The 20,449-nt window shown below is 35.4% G+C and overlaps 1 protein-coding gene across 6 annotated transcripts in view; it reads left to right on the forward strand.

Annotated features, from left to right (window-relative positions):
* The window catches only part of ZNF385D (zinc finger protein 385D), a 411,914-nt gene that overhangs the window by 306,144 nt on the left and 85,321 nt on the right, over positions 1-20,449 (forward strand). For all 6 annotated transcript variants that reach the window (XM_086851775.1, XM_086851772.1, XM_086851779.1 and 3 more), the window contains one exon: positions 12,984-13,094. In XM_086851775.1, coding sequence (XP_086707901.1) covers positions 12,984-13,094 — 111 coding nt within the window. The remainder of the gene's footprint in view (positions 1-12,983; positions 13,095-20,449) is intronic.

Here is a 20,449-nt window from a genome sequence, read left to right on the forward strand (position 1 = left end):
GCTATGCAAATTACAAGGAGATAACAAAAAGTAGAGTTTTCTCAGTTGTGCCCAAAAAGGCAGCAGCACTTCTTAAGAGGACACAGGAAAAGAAGAAGGATTGGAGCACTGTAGTTTGCAGCTGCTTCTGAAGTACTCTTTTAGTTATCCTATCCCATAGCAGAACTGTTTGTGCTTACAGCTGTTCCAGAGAGCTGCTGGGGTAAAAGTCGGACTGTCTTTTGAAACAAGAACCAAAAGACACAAGGTGTGGTGAGGGTTGGCCAAGAATGCTGCTCTGAGCTAGTAAGAAGGAGCTGGTGGAAGAGGTGATGGTTTTAACTCTGCATTCAGGCACAGCCCTCCACAGTGACCTTGAACCATTACTCTCCGTTGCTACGTGTAAGATGAAGATAATATTTCCTTGTCTCTAAAGTGTGTCACAAAGATCCTGATCATTAATGATTAATCCTGGTCCAGAAATGTGTGCAGTGTGTATTAAGATCTAATCATAATTGTCAAAGCTGAGATCCAGGGTCAAGGCTTGGTTTGCACTTGTTCCATCAGAGTGTCAAGAGAAGCAGGAGTAAGTCATGGGGGACAGGGTTCATCTCTAATATTACATCAGTATAAAAACTTGACAGTAGCAGGAGGAATGAATGTTTTCACTGGTGATGTTGTTTTTATAATCACAGATAATTAATTGAGTAGAAAACAGGACCAGCTACAGGGTTTAGAGCCCTGAAGCCATCTAAGATGACAGGATCAAACCCTGCGGGGATTTGCACTGCACTTTTTCTGTCTTCTTCATTTTTTCAGAGCTCTTCCATTAGTTGTTGTTATCTTATCAGGTCCCTCATACCTATTCTATGGTCTAGATATCTCCAGGACAGAACTTTTACTATAAAAGTGGAGACAATGCACTCTTATGATATCCATAGACCTTAAAAAATGCAAAAAAAAGTGAAACCTTCAAAATAACTGAAGCTGGGCTGTTTGTGCATCATGGAGTTTCTTTTCTGAAAAGATATGCTAGCAGCACAGATGTCTTTAAGTACTTGACTTGCAGACAACAACTGCACAGTTCACAGGCAATAAAATTGCCTTCCTTCACATCCATAGGTACTTTTGAGAGGTACTCCAGACATGGATGGTCTTGAATCAATTATGCCTGTGTTGCCTAGTTCAAAGTCATAAGAACAAGTGGATTTGCTGAAAGTACAGCTCAGTTTTCATGTTAATTACCTGTCTGTAAATGGTCCTGGTAGAGGGAAATACTCAGATGAGACTTCCTATTGTGTTTAAGTTCATAATATACACAAAAAACCTTTTCAGTCTCACTAGTTCTAAAGACTCAGTGGACACCATAGTTTCACTTAATGTGAAGTGATTCTGTCCTGCTGGCAGGGGTCAGCTGAGGAGATGGAAGAACTGTCAGAGCTGCTTGCCTGAAGCAGCCCAGTGTCTAGCTGCTTCATCCATTCATGTTTGCCTAAATTATGGTTCCCATCTGCATGTATTAGTTCATCTGGGATTCCAGCCTGGAGGGACACAGAACATCCCTTCTTACACACTGGACTGCAGCCCACATTCCTCACCTGGTCAATGAACTTCTGTTCACCTTCTGTGTGTCACCAGTGTAGTCAGAGCTGATTTGGGAATCCAGCTGGAGTTTAAAATCATATAAAGATCAAAATCAACATGAAGCAACTTTAAACATTCAGACTCCAAGAAAAGGCATCCAAACCAATACACTCTGCCATGACAGTAAATTAGTGACTGTGTTCCCCCTTGTGACAGCATCCTTTCACAAAAGAAAAAGTTACCAAGAAAATTGTGCCAGAAATTAAAGGCTCTAATTAACTCTACATTTTGGTCTTTGCAGTTACATTAATATTTATTTTACGGTAGTAGACTCTTGAAAGGAAGGGAGGTTGTCACTTTAATCCTGTTTTAAGGTATCTTGAACTTGTAGACAGGAATTTCTCTATGCACACATGTAAATACAGTTTTCTTTCCTTCCTTTGTTTCATTTAGGTCTGTTTTGATCTACAAAAACTCAGAACTCAGGGTCAGACTGGTACTTTCCTGGCAATACCTTTTTCTAAATTTTAATTCTGATATATCACTCAGATAAAACTTCAAAGATGAAATTGCATGGAAAAGTACACTGTTAACGTTTCATCTTTTTCCAAATGATATAAAAACATGCTGAGAATTATTTAATGCATCACATTTCAGAGATGGGTAGGAAGGGATTAAAGCACTTCAAGTAGTGAATGAGCCATAACTATATTCTCCACAGCTGTTCAGTGCACTCAGGATTGCACTAATGATTTAGTCACTAAGACTGACAGGAGACTTGGAATGAATCTCAGTAGTAATCTGTAGAGAATTACTGGAAAAGTACAGTCACAATGTGGGTACCCAGTGAAGGCATAAGTGTGTTCTTTTCATCAAAATGGAAGGTAGTCCTGTTTTTTTTACTGTGAAGAAAATTAGACATTGCAACTGGTAGTGAGTTGGGCTAGTAATATAACAATCTCCATTTATTTCTAAATTCTTTCTTTTCTATCTTTTCCTGTTTTCTGCCTCCTCGAGATTCTGAAGAAGAAATCAGGTTGATGTTAATTTTTCAGTTAGAAATACTTTATTAAAATGCAAATCACCTTTGACCACCTATTTCCCTTGTCTTCTTGGGATCTTGCTCACCTTAGTACCAAATTCTAATTTTGTTTATGCATACATGGTTACTAAGAAGTGCAAGGTCTGTTTATTTTATTATGTAAGCTCTTAAACTATATCAAAAAATTGCAATTTTTTTTTCCATTTTCCAATTTCATATTCCTCTCTCTCTTAGTGGAAGTGAGTATCCTGAACACTCAGACTTATCCTGGTTAAAAAATCAGGGAGGCTTTAGAGCTAATCATGTTACGGAGGGAGTAAGCAGGTTAATTACTTCTCCTGTGGTCCATAATCCATGATCTGAGCAAAGTTTAAGTATTATTTGCATGCAAGGAGATATAATGCTCTTAAGTGATCTGTCTGAGGGCTATGAATATCCCCATGCACATAATTTACCCTCATACTTAACCATTACCTGTTATAAAGGTGTATTCAGCTGCATGTGCAAGCTGTAGCCCTCCAGTTTCCATTTGTGGAGAGCGTGGAGCATTATTCTTCTGTATTGAGTGCTGGTGGTGCAATTAATTTAAATAAAATTGTCTTGAATCTCCAGATGTGAGGCACAACGATGACAGTAGGTCACATGGTTTTATATCTTGGAACTTTCATAAAAAGTGTATGACTTCCTTTCAAGAGAAGGAAGTGGGGGAAAAAAGAAAACAAACCAGAGGCACACCTGTAGTCAAATAATTATACTAGCAAATATCTCTGGTTCCACCTGAAGTGAAGTACTTGTACCAGGTTTTGAAGAAAGACTGACAACTATTAAAAGCCAAGAGAAAAATGCAGTAATTTTCTAATTACTCTATTGTAAGGGATTGTCAGAATTACCATGGCAAAACAAGCAGAGCAACTTCATAAAATGTTTCAATTGAAATATTGAAGTGTTTTACACTTGAAACAATTATAAAATCAGAATCTGGAAAATATCTTTCTCTCCAACGTTCAACTGCTATATTTTAGCTTTTGATTCCTGAAAATACTTGCACACTCAAGTATTACCTGCCAGAACCTGGGATAAAATTATTCTGTTGGCATAACATTTTTTTCCTTTTATGATGGGATCGTGGACTAAATTATGTGTTGAAATCCTTTTTAGTTTGTTATTTTCTGATTCTACGTGTATGCCTTAAATATTGTAACTTCTTCCAGTGCTAAATCTTAGCAAACTAAGATTTTGAAATGTGTTGAAACACTATAAAATTATAGATTTGATACAGTATTTTAATAATGTCTGAAGCATACCATGATTTTTTTTAAATTAAGAATATATGTCTTTAAACATTCCAGTTATAGAACAGAATAAAAATGGTAAATAAGAAGAATTGTTTAAATAGGCTAAAAGAACATAGTAGCATGAACAGGAACTTTGCATTGCAGAATTATCTTCTCAGTCCTAAAACACATACATATGCAGTCATTTCTCTGAAAAACATGTAGTAATTTTCAGATACCACTTTGCACCCTAATACTTGTAAGCAATTCACTTGTAAGAGTGAATCAAGTGCCTCTTTGCCAGTTCTCTGTCTGGCACACATCCTGCTTTTATTGTTGTTGTGATTAGAAAGACTCACTATTATTAAATACCATTTATAACACTTGTAATAGTTTTCTGAGATACATCCACATATGAATGATGCTGTTGGGAATTTGTTATGCAACCCTCATTAGGCCTGCCAACCTTTTGTTCCAAACTCTTAAGCACAAACATGAAAATGCCCTTAACTTTTTTTAACGTATTCTTTTTCTTATGAAGTAATTTTTGCTTTGCTCTTGGTGAGTCTCAGAAAACAAATGGTGTTTGTGAACCTTAGGTTTTTATCTTTATTGCTATCTTTAGAGATATCTTTAGGGACAGTATAACATTTATTTCTTTTTGTTTTAAGCAATTGTTTTGGGCTTAATCATATTTTTACCATCTGCTGCTGCTCACTTAAGTGAGCAGATAAAAGAAGCAATCCACACTTTCTTCACACACCACTTTGTTAATGCCTGCTAGAAGTGGAATGAGTAATTCTCTCACTTTCAAGGTGATCTCTTTCATGTTGTTCTGTTCTTATGCTGCAATTGTTGTATTGAGTGTTGTCCACTAGATAATTGAGCAGTATGACAAACACACCACATTTGGTTGCCTTTCATCTTCTCTTCTTTGGAAGAATCTTACAGGTCTGGTAGCATTTTCCTTTGGGTAAGCACTGAGAATCAATCATGAAGATTATTATCAATACTATTTTTACTCTGTTTGTTGCATAAAGTATGTTTTGAATGAGATAGGACTAAAGGAATGGTTATCCCATTTTAGAAAATCAGTTGAATGCCTCTCCAGAGTTGTTCTCAGAGACGTTAGGCAAGTCACTTAACTCAAACATTTCCCAGACATCTTTATGGATTGTAAGTCCAGCTTGCAGTTGTAAAGCTCTGTTTAGTCTGTGTAGCCCCTTCACAAATGAATCTGGAATCAGGGACTGTGTGGGGAGCGTAGGAAAAGCAGTATAATAGTAAGTACCATCAGGTATAATAAGTTGAGTAACTAGAACTTGTGTACAATTTTTGTTCTTTATTTCTGAGAAAATACCATCTCTTACCTAAAAAAGAGGCTTTCAAAAAAAGTTAATTATATTTGTGAACTACTCACATCCAGTGAAGACTTTAGGAGAGCCAATGAATTGGCTGATGATTCATATTGGGAGTGAGGTTTCAGCTTTATATTGTCAATGAGGTTTAGGGTTATTCATTGAACCTCTTGGACAAAGCACAACATTGAACAATTGCTCATTAGGTGAACATTGTCCATCTTCTAAGCAGAATAAAGTCAAAACCTTTTTGGGAAAAGATGTCAACATATTTCAAAAAAATATAAAAGTGTCGAGGCTTATAGGGATTTCATGTTTTTAAGGGCTTGATCTGCAACCTTAATGTTCTCTTAGTACTGTGTGTTTCTGTATTTAGCATACATACACAGATTTGTTCCAGTTTGACAGTCCTTCACATGTTTTTTAGTGTGTTTGATTAGCATAATCACTGTGTGATTATTTCTCACTAGCCTTAGCATATGCAAATTCTTGTCTTTTGACTGACAACCATTATTAGACAATCAGAGGATAAGGATTTGCATAATCTCTCTGTGGTTACAGTATTTGTGTGCAGTACCACTGTGAATGCAAATCCTTTTGCTCTGACTGGTTTCTGTATATTCAAGCAGCCTGCCAGAAATACTGCTGCTGCTTCAGCATCTCATTTGCAAGTGGAAAAATCTACAAGAAAAAAAAAAAAAAAAAAGAAGAGGAGAAATAGTAGGGTCACATCAGCAAAGTGACTAGACAACTGCTACAATTAAATAGCTCCTTCAAGAAAAAAAAAAAAAAAAGAAAGAAAGAAACACTTACAGGAATTCAACACAAGAATGAAAAGTTTACTTTGGGTATTCATTCTGAGGTCCTATTCAAGTTACCCTTTGCATTTTTTGGGAAGTGACAGCAATTTTCTTTTTAATAGATACCACTTTTTAAAAGAAAAGTAATTATTCTGTAAATATTGCACATTATTGTAGTTGGTGAAGATATTTTATATGGAATATGCTATATTTAACAAGGATGAGCAACATATCTACTTATGTACATGGAAAGCATCAGCTTAGTTCTGCCCTCTTTCATGGATAAGAACAGAAATGGTAGTCACTAAGATAAGGTGGGTAGTGCTGAGTTCAACTCTACATAATTATTCACCATAATTACTAGGGCAATACTGAATAAATTAACTATAAAAGGATAAGTCATGCATGGTAGCACATCTAGAACGTGTATTCTAACTGTTTGACATTGTTTTATTCACGCACAAAACCAAAATATTGTTGAACATCCATTTTTTGGTGTGTGTTTAATTATGCTTACTAAGCTTTTCCCATCATTGCTTTTGAATTGTGTTCTTTAGTTAGTTTATAGGATTCTTATTCACAGATTAATGTGGTTTTGGAAAAAAAACAGCCCTCAAGTGCCAACTGTAACAATGGAACTTATTTTTTATGGAAATGTAGAATGCCAAATATACTTAGGATCAAATCACTGAGCTGTTGTTGAGCTGTTCTGTTTCTGACATGGTCACCAGGATATTAGTGTGTGTCAGGTAGGTTGTAAGTTATAGGTCTGACAGTTCTGGAAAGCATCATGTTCTGCATGGAGATTTTTTTTTTTTAATGTGCATAGTTAATAAATACTCTAAGGAGTGCTGGGAATGCTGTGCACACAGAGAAATGAACAGCAATGTGTGACACACAGTACTTCACGTTTTTCCTGGAAGTTTTAGACCTGTTGCACAGGTTTTGTGCTGCTTCAAAATGCAACTGCAGTAGATGCCAAGCATCTCTTGGAGAAGGAGTAGCTCTCACTCAGCTGCACAATGCCCATGACATGGGCAGTCTATACAGCCCATGTAAGTCTGAAAGTCTAAGAGTTCTCCAAAATATCTAACTTTCTGCATAAGTAATAATATTACAATGTAGTGAATCTAATATAATATTGCTGCACCTCTACAACTGACCAGCATGATTACACAGGAAATGTCTGTGAATTCTTGATCCAACTTAGATAGCTGAAGAACTGCTCAGTTTTCAATTCAAAATAGTCAAATTATGCTCTGAAAAAATTGCTGGCTCTAAGCATCCTGAGCTATAAATAACAGTGGCTTTGCACCAGTGAGGAGCATTCTTACAGCTTAACTTTTCTGTGTTTAAGTATGGCACAATAATAGTGGTCAGCAGTTTTATGTTTGAACTGGTTGGCTTCAAAACTGTTTTATCTATCGTGCAACTTTAAAAATGGGTCAGGTTAAACAATAAGTATAATGTGGAGAATGTGATATTTTGTGATTTTTGCCTGGTAATGGCAAAGATTGATGCAGGATTTAAAATGTTTCCAATGCTCTTATTAGTTTCACTGTCTATTGGAACGTAAGAGGATGAATGAAAGGAGCCCACACTGAGTTACCTTTATTTCTTTCCAATGTTATAACCCTAACATAGTGCAATGTTACAATCAAAATAACATTAAGGGAATTATATTTTGAGTAATTGTATATAATGATTATAATTATATGTATATAATTATATATGTATGACTACGGTTTCTTGCCATTGGTCTGGATTTCTACAAACATAGGTATTAGTAAGTACAAAATGAGGCCAAATATTATTATCAAATATGTTAGGATCTGGATTTTAAGAGGTTCTGGGAGGTGGTGGTGCCTGTGTCACTAAATTCACTTGGCTGTTCAAGTAATGGAAGTCAGTCTTTTGGTGGGTAATTTTTTTTTTTAAAATTACTTCTGAAATGGTCTACAGCAATCTTTTCCTGAGAGCTTCAATGACCTGACATGTTTTTCTGCTCACATAGTGATCTGAGTCAATCTTTTTCAGCTAATTTCTTTGGTCTTGAGGTAAAAATACTTTCTTACTTATTTTGATTGCTTTAGGCCTACCATATGCTCTGAACAGGCTCTAGGCATCCACATCATCTTATCCTTTGACCTGGATGCTTTTATTCATAGACATCAGTGAATTTCAATTAATTTACTGCAAACCTTAAGCATTTGAAATGCTCATATTGTGCCTTTAGTTTTAATACAAAATTAAAAAACAAACCCCTTTGGTTTATATCCCTTATGTCCCTTTTGAGCCTTTGTGCATCAAATTTGCATGCTTTCCTTTGTTCTTGCTTTGTTGTTGTTTTTAACTTAGGCGTATTCTTATGCCTCTGGGATTAGGAGTCACAGAAAAGAAACTAGTAAAAATTATATATATTAAAAATTTCTTGAAATACAGGAAGACACTGAAATTTCTTGAAATTCGGTGTTTGAATTTCAGCTTCAGCATAAAACAATTCTTCACAGACTCACACTCGCATGTGCGAAAACACTTAAAAATTATTTGTGAAAAATATATAAGATATACTTCCCAAAGGATCAGAGTTCTCTATATGTAAAATATACTATCCCAGGTTCTGCATTGCATGGATATTTACTGAAAATTTAATGAGGTGAAGATTTGGCTACAGAAAGCCTTCAAGGATAGCAGCTATGGTGATTCTGGAAAAGTGTCTCAGCAGGTAGGATAATGATGGATCTCCTGGGTCAACTTCTTGGTGATTTTGTGGTAGATATTCCTCCAGAAAAGCTCATGCATCAGCCACTATTTTCGTCTTCAGTCCACAAAATAAAGAGTATTTTCATGCTTTATAGTAAGCACAAGAATAAGGAATACAGCTAATATCATAGGTCTGCCAAGACTGAATTTAAAACAAGCAAAACCAAATTATAGGGATAGGGTCAAAGCCAAGAACATGAAGTAAGGGACCAAGTTCTATCATGCCCTTTGTTTAAGTCTGGATTTTCCTAAAGTATGGTAAGTTCATGAAGATTTTGGGAAGGGAGTACAGTATTTGATCAAAGAAGGTGCATCATATCATCTTGTATCACAAATTTCAGCCTTAATAATTAAAACACAGACTATGTTATTGTTGTGCATGTATTGAAACCGAAAATTAATCAAATTAACTTAAATATTTATCTTCATTGCTCAATCTATAGTCATCTTGTGGTTTGCAGTAAGCCTTGAACACTGTGCTATCCCTAGACTGAGCACATGGAAAAGTGGGACATAAAGAAAATCCCTGGTGCTGGAGAGTAGAAAGGTAAAAAAATGATGGACAAGTCAAACACAGAGCAGCTCGCAGAGCAAACTCTTTTTGTGTTGTAACTTACAGTGAAAATATATTGTCAAGAGGAAGTAAAGGGACTAGCCTTGGTCTTCTGCACAGCTTTGATATCTGAATGGTAATCTTTCATGTGAATTGCAGATTTCTCTGTCCATCACTTTAAATGAGAATAAATTAAAAGACTTTTGTCTATTTTTTGTCTAAATTTTAGCATTTTAAAATATTCAAAATTTAGAATATTGTCTAAAATACTTCTTATTTTTATAAGAAATAAAATCCAGAATTGTAAAATAGCAATAGTGATGAGTAAAAATCAGATTTTATCAAACTTTATAATGATAATCTTTATTTTGAAAGTGCATACAACTAACATAAGTTGAAATAAAATTTTTCTGTGTAATTAGCAATGTTCAGTAAATCTTGAAGTGCCTGGAGATGCTTTAAAGTATCTCACACTTGCTGATTATCTCAGCTATATGATATTACTTCCCTCTTTACATTTACCTGCAATTCTTGCTCTCTATTTTCTGCAATCAGCTAGCTCTATTCCTCTGACTCTCAGCAGGTCTCCTCTCTGTCTTGCAGTATCTGTGAGATCTGAGTCCTTATCATGCTGCACCTAAGTATCCTGTTGCCTCTCAGATTTCCTGCATAAAACTTGTGGAGGTTTATCTGATGCTTTTGGATGTTTATTTGGAATTTATGGATTGGTGATATTTCCCAAATGAAATCTCCAGGGAAAAATAGTAATGTTAAATACCCCTTATTCTGTCCCAACTTTATTAGAATCCAGTGCTAATTTTTTAAGTTTAACTGTGCTTTGCAGTATCAAAGAACAATTCTCCCATCCTTGGAAGTGTTCAAGGCCAGGCTGGATGGGGCTTTGAGCAACCTGGTCTAGTGAAATATGTCCCCTGCCATGGCAGGGGGTTGTAAATAGATGATCTATGAGGTGCTTTCCAACACAAACAATTCTGTGATTCTGTGAACTGGCAGAGAAGGTGTTCTAATTTTGAAGAAGTTTTTCTTAATTAATTTGAAAACTATTCAGAACACTTCTTCATTTAGAGCCACAAGTACGAATCATCCTATTCACAGTAATGCCATGTAGCTGTAAACCTAGAAGTATACATCTTTAAAAACTCAGTGGGAAGAGTGCCAATGTATTTCTGTATCAGCAGATAAACAAGAGAACATCTGTGGTCTTATTAGGAAAAAAACCACACATTTTTTACATGAGACCAAATTAAACTTAAGTATAACATAGAGGAACTATTCTACACATTCATGATCTTTTTAATGCTAAAAGATATTTTGTCCCATTCTTGGTATGAAAGCATCAGTTGCCCCAGAAATCCAACCTCACCTGGAGCTAGAATATACTAGAATATACTAGAATATACTCTGGAGATGGGTAAATCCAGTTAAAAAAAACCCAAAAAAACATTCATTTTTCCATCTTGTGAACCATGGGAGCAACTTTTATTTAACCCTTAGAGCACTTCTTTGTTGGCTTTCTCAAGTCATTGTGAGATAATTGTGCAATAGTGTGAAAGATGAACATGGTAACACTGAAGGCCACTATCTCACATTATCTGACCAGTGCCATAACTTAAGGAAGTGAACAAAGAAGCTCTCTGAAGAATCTCACAGCTGTGGTTAATGTGAACCCAAACAGTTACACTGGAAATTTCTTGTTACCTTCTGCTGACTTATCCATATATCTGAACTTCAGTTTTCCCTAATTGCTTTAGACCTGCAGTGGCAAAAGGAATAGAATTTCTCCAAACTTAAACAGCACAGAATTAGCATCAGTTAAGAACATGTCATGCTTTAGTGTTAAAAATAGCAAGATACATACAGGTCTATTGATTCTGCTGGCATAAGAATTCATCTCTCAGTGTAAGAGTCATAAAAGAAGAACTGCTACAATTTATTTACTTTCCTATGTAGTGGTGTCATTTTTGTTCTATATAATTGTATTTTTTGGGTTATGGGCTTTTTTAAGATCATGTTACTCAGTAAAATGAGTGCTCCTAGAGCATGGTTTGATCACTGCAGAGTCTTACACAGCTCGTTGTTGTCTTTCAGAGCTTTCTGTATTCTGCCCTTAGTCATCAGTGTTACTTTGGGTTATGTTAAAGTGGCATGCCTCGTTTTTAGGGGGGATTGGTGCTCCTTTTATGCTGGTCAGTACACAAATGTATGAAGTGTTTCACATCAAATTGAAGATGCTCAAACTGAGAATTATTTCCAGACTGTTCTTCTGTTCTATAAAGCTCTGATGTCTTTCTTGGTTTCTTTGGTGGGTTTGTGTGTATCTGAATGTTTAATTTTTTTTTTTTTAACCAATCTTATTTTCTTTTCAACAGTAATTAATTTAAAGACCTATTTCATATTTGACACTGAACAGCTGTCATGTGATGCAAAAATTCTGTAGTGATCTGTTCTGGATTCACTGCAACAGAGGCCATGACTGTCTACCATTACAGCTTTCATGAATAATTGATTACTCTAAGGAGAAGCTCTGATTCTTTATTTATCAAATATCCCTTTGCCAACAGACTAGAAAATAATGAATCACAGAAACATGGGCATGGAGAAATATGGGGTCTTTTTCATGACATAGGCAGATTATGCTCTGTAAATACTGGTTATCAGAATTAGTTAAAATATGTGATTTTTTTTTTAACAATTTAAAGATAAATAATATCAGTGGCTTAACTAAGTGTAGCTGCAAAGCTATTACCAGATTTTAAAAGTATCTGTCAAAGGTTTTTTTGTGAAAAAGAAATAAGAAGTATTTATTCAATGAATTTGGGAAAAGTTATTTCAATCCTTCAAGTAAAAAAGTCCCTTGAGTAGTTTTTGTGATGTTCTCTGACAAAATAGTATATTTTTTTAAAAGGGATCCTGATTTACAGACACTATCAGATTAGTGTTCTGGTAGAAGTTAGCTCAGAATAATCCTTTTCGTAAAAGTCCAAATTCATCCTTAAAGTAGAATTTATTCAAAATAGTTTCCTCCAAACGACTGTGAAAATAATCTTTGAAGGATTTGTATCTTTCCTAAGTTGTATAGATGTTTCAAGGAAGAGATTCATTGGTTCATGGGATATTATTATTTTTATTTGATAATACTGAGGTATTTTGTGCTGTTCTGAAATTATATGTACATAATAATATTTCACATTTTCATTAATCCTTTTTAAAATAACTTTATTTAAAATATCCTAATTTTATTTATTTAATTTTATTTTAGCTCAATAAGCTAGCTTTTCTCTGATATAAAAATCACAAATTGGTGTTTGGATAGGTAAACCTGTTCAGCATTTATAGCTTATACCTTTCTTCAGTAAAGGGAGATTCAAGCATACAAAATTGAACTAAAGATAATGTGTTTCAAGAAAGCTAATGACAGTTTTCTTTGCTTCTTTTTGCATAACCTTTTTGTATAACTGCATGAAGAAGAAATATTCATTTTCAAAGAAAAATAGTAGGTTTCTGTATATCATGGTATGGCATGATGCAGAATTTGTTTTGAGATTTTAGATAACATAGCATAGAGTGGAACAGCAAAAGCTTTTTATTTTTCTTCTTCTCTCTTCACAGATGGACCCAATTCAAAAAGCTGTAATAAATCATACATTTGGAGTTCCTCTTCCTCATCGAAGAAAGCAAATCATATCATGCAACATTTGCCAGCTGAGATTCAATTCTGATGTAAGTTGATCATTTTCTATCAGATTAGAAATATGTACTTATCTTCTAAGATGTGCTATAATTTTCAGAAATTGAACCTAAATGAAACGTTGTGATTTCAGTTTGTCGCTCAGCAGATGAAAAGGCTGTAGGATGTTTCAAATAAACACATAGGCTTTGTAGTGTTTATACACCCAGCCAGATTTTCCCTGCCAATATATCCCTGTAAGCTCATCAGCTTCAGTTGTGCTGCACACTGGGTGTGTAAACAGGAAAAATTGACCGATCCATTACTGCTAATAATGCTGGTATATTTGCTGGATCCTAATTCTTCTACCAGTTCTGGTTATGTTTTCCTTCAGTTGGCTCCTACCTTGCATCCTCTCACTCCTCCAGCAATGAAACAGAACAAGCTGAACTGGAGATGGTCTCTAATCCACCAAGGAAACCTGTCTCCCATAATTACCCAAGGGAGCTGTGCTGTGGTGCTCCTTGCCAAGTAATTCCTGTTGTGTCACAGAAAAGCCTCTTAGGTTTTAGCTCTTCTATTTCCTTCTCGGAATCACTGTGTGTGCACACCAAACCAGACATAGTACAATGTATTTTTTTTCTGCTATTCTAGGCTCTTCAGGAAGTTTATTTACATGGGCATTTCTAGTGGGAGCTAGTCTTCCCCTGTCTTTAATTCACTGTGTAGTTTAAATATGGAAGTTACTCCAGTCAGAATAAAAATATTTTAACTTACAGTGAGGTCAAGCCCAAAAGTGTCTATGAGGTTCCTTCCTAATTCTAGTCATAGGAAGAAGTGAAATAATTCTTTTGTACTCCTGCCTCTTTAAAGGCACCTATTTATATACAGTTTGTACTGTTTTTAGTTTATTGATTACTTATCAAATCCATGAGCTTGTCAAAACGTAATATGAACCCTGAAGCCTAATTTTAGGGATTTCCCATCTGGGAGTGAAAACACTAGCTCTTTTCATTCCCCTCAGCTTTTTACCCCTTAGAAATTTCAAAAATATTGCAATCATAATTTCTGGACCAGAATCACATATTTAATTTTACTGATGACTCCAGGTTATATAGTTCATTTACCAAATGAATTTACCTTTTCTCATAACACTGACATAAGTCTCAAAGAGTGGTGCAAGGAAGGGCAATACACTCTCTGGAACTGTCATGTCCCTCACAGATAAAAATAGAAGAGTCAAATTAGGCTCTTCCATCTAGAAGACAGATGCCAATATTAGGACTGTGTATACTGAGTCATTCATGAGGAGGGGATGATGGAGACTTCTGGGCCACAGCGGATCTTACCAACTGAGCAGCCCAGTTTATCACCCAAAATTTTCAGCTTTTTCAGCTTTGTCTCAGGAAAAAGCATGTCACACTGAACCAGACACAGTATGAAAGAGAGATCAAATACTTCAGTGTTACACATCAGAGTGAAACACCACCTTTCAAAGAGGATATACATTTGTTTATCTGCAAAAAGATCTAGACAAAAGACAAGATGAACATATCAATAAAGTTTTTTAGTCATTAGCAGTTACACCACTTGGATTGATATGTGGAGAGGAAAATTTTCCAGCTGAGAAGATCTAGGTATTTTCCAGAATAAAATGTTCGAAGTAAAAATAAATATGTTAATAAATATGTTTAATAAATATGTTTATTAAAAATAAAATGTTCGACAGAAAGAAACAAAGCATCAGTGGACACTGACACTTTTCACTCAGAGGATTACTGTGCTCCCACACTGCTCCTTTTTTGCTGCCCTTAGTAAGGATTCTGAAGAAGAGAGAGAGGGAGGAAGCAGAGGCCACATTCAGAGCTACCTACAGTGTCAAAAAAACTGATTTCAGAAGACATCTATTAATTTAAGCTGTTCACAGAAAACTCTTGGAAGACTAAAAGATATTTATCTGTCCCTTCAGACCTTCAGGTGGTAGAGGCTTGAACTCAAATAGCCAACACTGTTCAGAAGGTTGTTTTAATGCTCCCCTCTCTCTAATAGATCAATATTATCTCTACAGAATGGGGAGACCTTCTTGATGGTATGTTTCATTTTCCACTTTTAATATTCGCCCAAGATTTTTAAAGCAACCGCAGTGTTGATTGATGGAGAGATTACGATCCAAAATCTACCCATTGATTAACCAGGAATGATATCTCTTGCCCTTTTCACTACCACACAGAGGCTATTTGTGGATATCTTTATGATGGTGTCTTCTCATTCCAGTGCTTATAGTTATTACTGCTGAAAATCACAAAGTGCTCTGCTAAGGTGTTCAAGAAATAATTTGTTGTCAGAGTTCCACTGCAGTTTAGGAATGTTTTTCTGCAACGTGAGGGGAATAGGCAGAGCTATTTCCTCCATTGCTTAGGTAATTTTGAAATGTCCACCTGTGTTTGAAGCAAAAATGTGGTAAACTTAAGATTTAATATTGGGATTCAAAGAAAAAAGTGCTTTGAAGAAAAAGAGCTGTTAGCTGTCGTTTTTTGATAAGTCTACTGTGAATGGCAAGCACACACATAGTAATTCTTTCTGCTATTATCATGAAAAAGTTTTCGTTTACTCAATATTCCTAGCTTTCATTTTCATCATATTTTGTTGAACACGATTTAAATCCATAACAATAATAAATAACTTTTCTGTCTAGGAACCTAGGCTTTGTGTCTATTCTATCAATATATCTCTATTTTTAGATGCGGGAGATAGGTTTTATCAGAGAGTAATGAATAGAAATTCCATTTGCCTGCTACACAACAATATTATGAAAATGTTTACAATAAAACTGGTCTGTGGGATTTTTCTTTTTTGCATAGAATACACAATTTACTCCCTTTAGAGATTTCTTTAAGAGCAGAAGAGCTGGTTTTTTTTTCTGGTTACATGGTATAAAAAACACATTTAGAAAAGATGAGAAAAGGCAGTACAATAGTCTAAAATAATTTAGCTTCTTTGTAAAGGAGTTATCTATAAATCTTCATGGCAGCTGTGTGTTCAGTATTTCTTTTTAAAATAAATCTCATACAAGGGAAGGGTGCAAATAACCAGAGCCTCTCCATGCTGAGCAAAAAACATTAGAACAGCAAAGGTATGTTTTGCAGAGTCCATTTCAAGCAAATTTTTTTTCTCGGAGAAATCTAGATATGTCACTTAGACTCACATTGTGCATTCAATCTAGGGTGATACATTTAAATATATGCTTAGCTGCAAGTGCCTATGTTGCCACTTAGATGTTGGCAGCTGCTGAGAGCTATTGCACCAGTAAATGCTTGCTTTGTAGCAAACATTAAATCTGTTTCTCTAAGATCTAAAAGTATCTGTAAAATGTAGTCCAGCCAACTTTGGTAGGATAATTCAGGTGCCTATAGGAATAAATTTCTGCTTATAGTCTGGTAAAAAAGAAAAAAAAAAAAAAGGCTTACTGAATTTTCCTGTTTTGCCTATTTGATCTTCCTTTGCTCATGAGATTATTTGATGAAGTTATAGTTCTCAGTGTCTGTCAACAAGGTCAAGTTTTTGCAAAGGGATTACCTTTTTCTTCCCTCTCATTTAACGAGATGGCTGAGTGATGACCCAGTTTGCCTTTAAAGAGAGGTTGGGCAGAATTCTGATGCGTTCACAAGATTTGAATTCCGTTATGATACACTTTTAAAATATTTCCAATTATATGAGCCAGAAATTATTGTTTGACTTAAATAGCAACAGCAGTAATATTTCCCTGCATATCAGGGATGCTCATCAGTCCTTATTTGTTTTTTTTTTTTTTACCTTATTTTTCTCCATCTCTATGAAACAAAGGTACCACTGAATTGATCTATTGTTCCACTGTATGAATTTGTCAGGATTCAATCCTTCACATTAAAACAACTGTGAAGGATTTTTTTGAGGATAAGGATAACTCTCCAGTATTTTACTATGGTTCTAACTTTTGTGGGAAGGAGCAGAAAGAAGCAGGACCAGAGGACAAATATCTTATTTAGGCTATGCTTGATATCTAGAACAAAAGATTAATGTATCAATGTGCAAGGGCCTAAGGTATAATAAAGTGATAATAAACAGTCAACATGAATTTGTCAAGAAAAATCACGTCAAATGAATCTAATTTTTTCCTTTGACAGGGTAATTGTCCTAATGGATAATAGGGAATAAATAGATGTGACAATTTTGGATTTAACAAGCATTTATACAGTCCTGTGTGACAGTCCTGTAAAGTAAGTAGGGGAATATGGTCCAGGTGAAATCATTAAAAGTTGGTTTCACAACTGCAGTGAGAGTAGCTGCTCATGGTTTCAAAACAAAAAGGTCGCAACACGTCAGGATCTGCAAGAGTTTCTTCCATGCTTACTGCTACTCTGATTTTTCATTAGCAATGTGCCTGACAGAATAGAGTGTACGTATGCCAGTTTTGTGGATGACATCTAGATGAAGGGTGGGATGGCAGCCTTTTGATGGATGGTGCTAAGTTCCAGATCTCGGTCCAAAAGTATCTCCAGCTGGAGAAAACAGTCTGGAATTCTGACAAGTGCAGTAAATAAAAGCATGAACTGTTGTGCTTAGACTGGAAAAAGTAAATGCACAAGTACTAAAACGAGTAAGTGTTTGGCTTAATGGCATTATGAATCATAATCCAAATACGATGGCTAGTGCAGAAAAAAAAATAAAAAATAAAAACTTACCCAAGTAATCCTATGATAATTTTTTTCCCTCGAATATGAGATTTATCAATGAGTAAGTATTCCACAGCAAATATTCAAGAACAGCCCTACCAGAGAAGGACTTGGGATGAGAGGCTGGACATAGCCCAATGATATGCACCTGTGGCCCAGAAAGCCAAACAAGTCTTGGGCTGCATCCAAAGTGGCAGCAGGGCAAGGAAGGGGATTCTCCTCTGCTCCACTCTTGTGAGACCCTACCTTGAGGACTGTGTCCAGCACTGGAGTCCTCAGCACAGGAAAGACATGGATCTATTGGAGCATGTCCAGAGGAGGGACACTGAGATGATCAGTGGGCTTGAGTACCTCCTCTGTGAGCAAAAGCTGAGAGAGTTGGAGTTATTCAGCCTGGAAAAGGGAATTCAGTAGGGACCACTGTGGCCTTCCAGAAATTAGAAGAAAGATGGGAACAACCTTTTGGACAAGGGGTAATGGTTTTAAACTGGAGGAGAGTCAATTAGATCAAACATAAGAAATAAGTTAATTAAAATGAGGGTGATAGAACACTAGGATGGGCTTCCCAAAGAGGTGGATGTCCCATGCCTGGAAATATCTAGGAGCAGGTTGAACTGACCTCTGAGCAACCTGATCTAGTTCAAGATATCCCTGCTTCTTTCAGAGGTGCTAAACTAGATGACCTTTAAAGGGTCCCTTTAATTCAAACTGTTCTATGACTCTATAAGTAAAAATTGGCAATGCCTCAGGTGAAGAATTATTTATAACAGTGGTCATCACACTCCAACGAAAGCATAATTAGTTGCAAATTTTAGAACACATCCACTAGTATGACAAGTTGTTAAAAAAATCCACTCAGCCAGGGAGAGCAGAAAGAACTGGATAGATGTACAGCAAAAATAACCAGGAAAATATAGGTGGCTTTCCATATCTGAAAGGGAGTTTAGTGACCAATCGATCTTTGTGTTCCTTCATTTTTGATAGATAAATAAATTTGACTAATTCAATTTGATTTAAGAGAATTTTTGTTGGACTGCTTCATGAAACAATTTTAACTGTGATGGTAGTGAAGTTCTGGAAGGAAATGTAGTGACAGCTGAGGAGTGCCTGTTGGCAAGGGAGTATTCACAAATTAGGCACCTGTTTCTTAGGCTGGACAAGAGATGGTGAATGTAATCCCACACCTGAGAGAGAGATTATATGGCATCTTGCTTGACTAATTTAGAAATCTCTCTCTGTAGTCTGGAAGGTGAATAGTAGAGATCTCCTCATCCATGCCCAATGACACCTGGCCTGTGGCCTCCGTTTTGCAAAGAGAGGGGAACTTTAAAATATTGGTCCATTACAAAACAGGAAAGTCTGGTACAGTTAAATGCTAGAAGTTATTTAGTGTTTCACCCTTCTGATGAGAAATTTGGTTTTGGTCAATTTGCAGAAATAGCCTTAAATGGTATTTAAAGCAATCCATGTGCTATTTGCCTCAATCAATGTTCTGTTTGTGGCTATAACCACAGGGTCTTATTCTTTGCATGTTTTATTTTACTTCCAGTTATGGGTTAGATTCAGATTTACAATTAAGCTAAAGATTTAGAATCCTGGTTTGGTATAAACCAAGTAATTTCTGCTTGAATTGTAGTGCTCAGCTTTTTTTAAGCAAAGTCACTTTTGGCAGGTATTATCAGCCATCAAGCACTTTTACTGATTGATTAATTGATTGATTATCTTGGGATATTTTATTTTTTGTCTTTCCAAACCAATGTGTCTGCGTTGTATGAATATATCAGCCTGGTTCTTTAAGGAAAATTCTTTTGTGTAAATATTTACAGATGCTCAGAATCCCCTTAAAATCAGTATTATTATTTGAGGGTACAGTACTACAGGAGTTGTACCTGAACATAGATAAAAGTTCACCCAGATTTAACTTATTCATGTATATATATAATCTATATATTTCTGTAACTGTCTCTCTGTATATATACTACTTCTTTCTAATAATGCACCATCTTTTTTGTACTATGGAGTTAAAGTAAGGAAAAACAAATACCAATTCCAGTTACAGAACTGCACATGCTATTTATTTGAAATCAGAATATAAGTCAGAATGGAAATACACTCAAAGTGGATATTTTTCTAGAGGTATTGGTCAGTGGTATTCACTGTAAAAAGTATCAAGTAATCACAGAAAATCATCAGTGTGGAGATTTCTATGGGGTACCTGGCATTTGCATCAATACAATATAAAAACCGTAAAGGATTGTTAACAAAGTATTTAATTACTTGATTTTTTGGCATTCCAGTAGTCTAATCAAATAGCACTGAATATTTTGTATTTACATTGCTTACATGAAAAAATTTGGAAACAACCTGGTATATCCTCTGCCCAGTATGACATTCAGTGGAGTCTGTTTTTATAGGCTTAGTCTGCATATTTTAGGAGCATTACCTCCTCTCCTTCTCTTTCCTAGACCACAGTTTTAAAGATTGTAATATGAATTGCAGTCAGATCCTGTGCAACTCTAGTTGTTTCCATACTAGAGCTTTCAAACTTTTTTATTATTTTTATTTTCCTTTTTTTAATACTTATTTTGGAAAAAAAAATCTTAATTTGCTTATATATAACCTTTTTCATGTAAGAAATAAGTAACTTAATTTATAGTTTATGAAATCCAGAATAATCTTTTAAGAGTAGTAATAAA

The sequence above is a fragment of the Cyanistes caeruleus genome, chromosome 1 (assembly GCF_971803275.1).
Source record: "Cyanistes caeruleus chromosome 1, bCyaCae1.hap1.1, whole genome shotgun sequence".
Lineage (NCBI taxonomy): Eukaryota > Metazoa > Chordata > Aves > Passeriformes > Paridae > Cyanistes > Cyanistes caeruleus.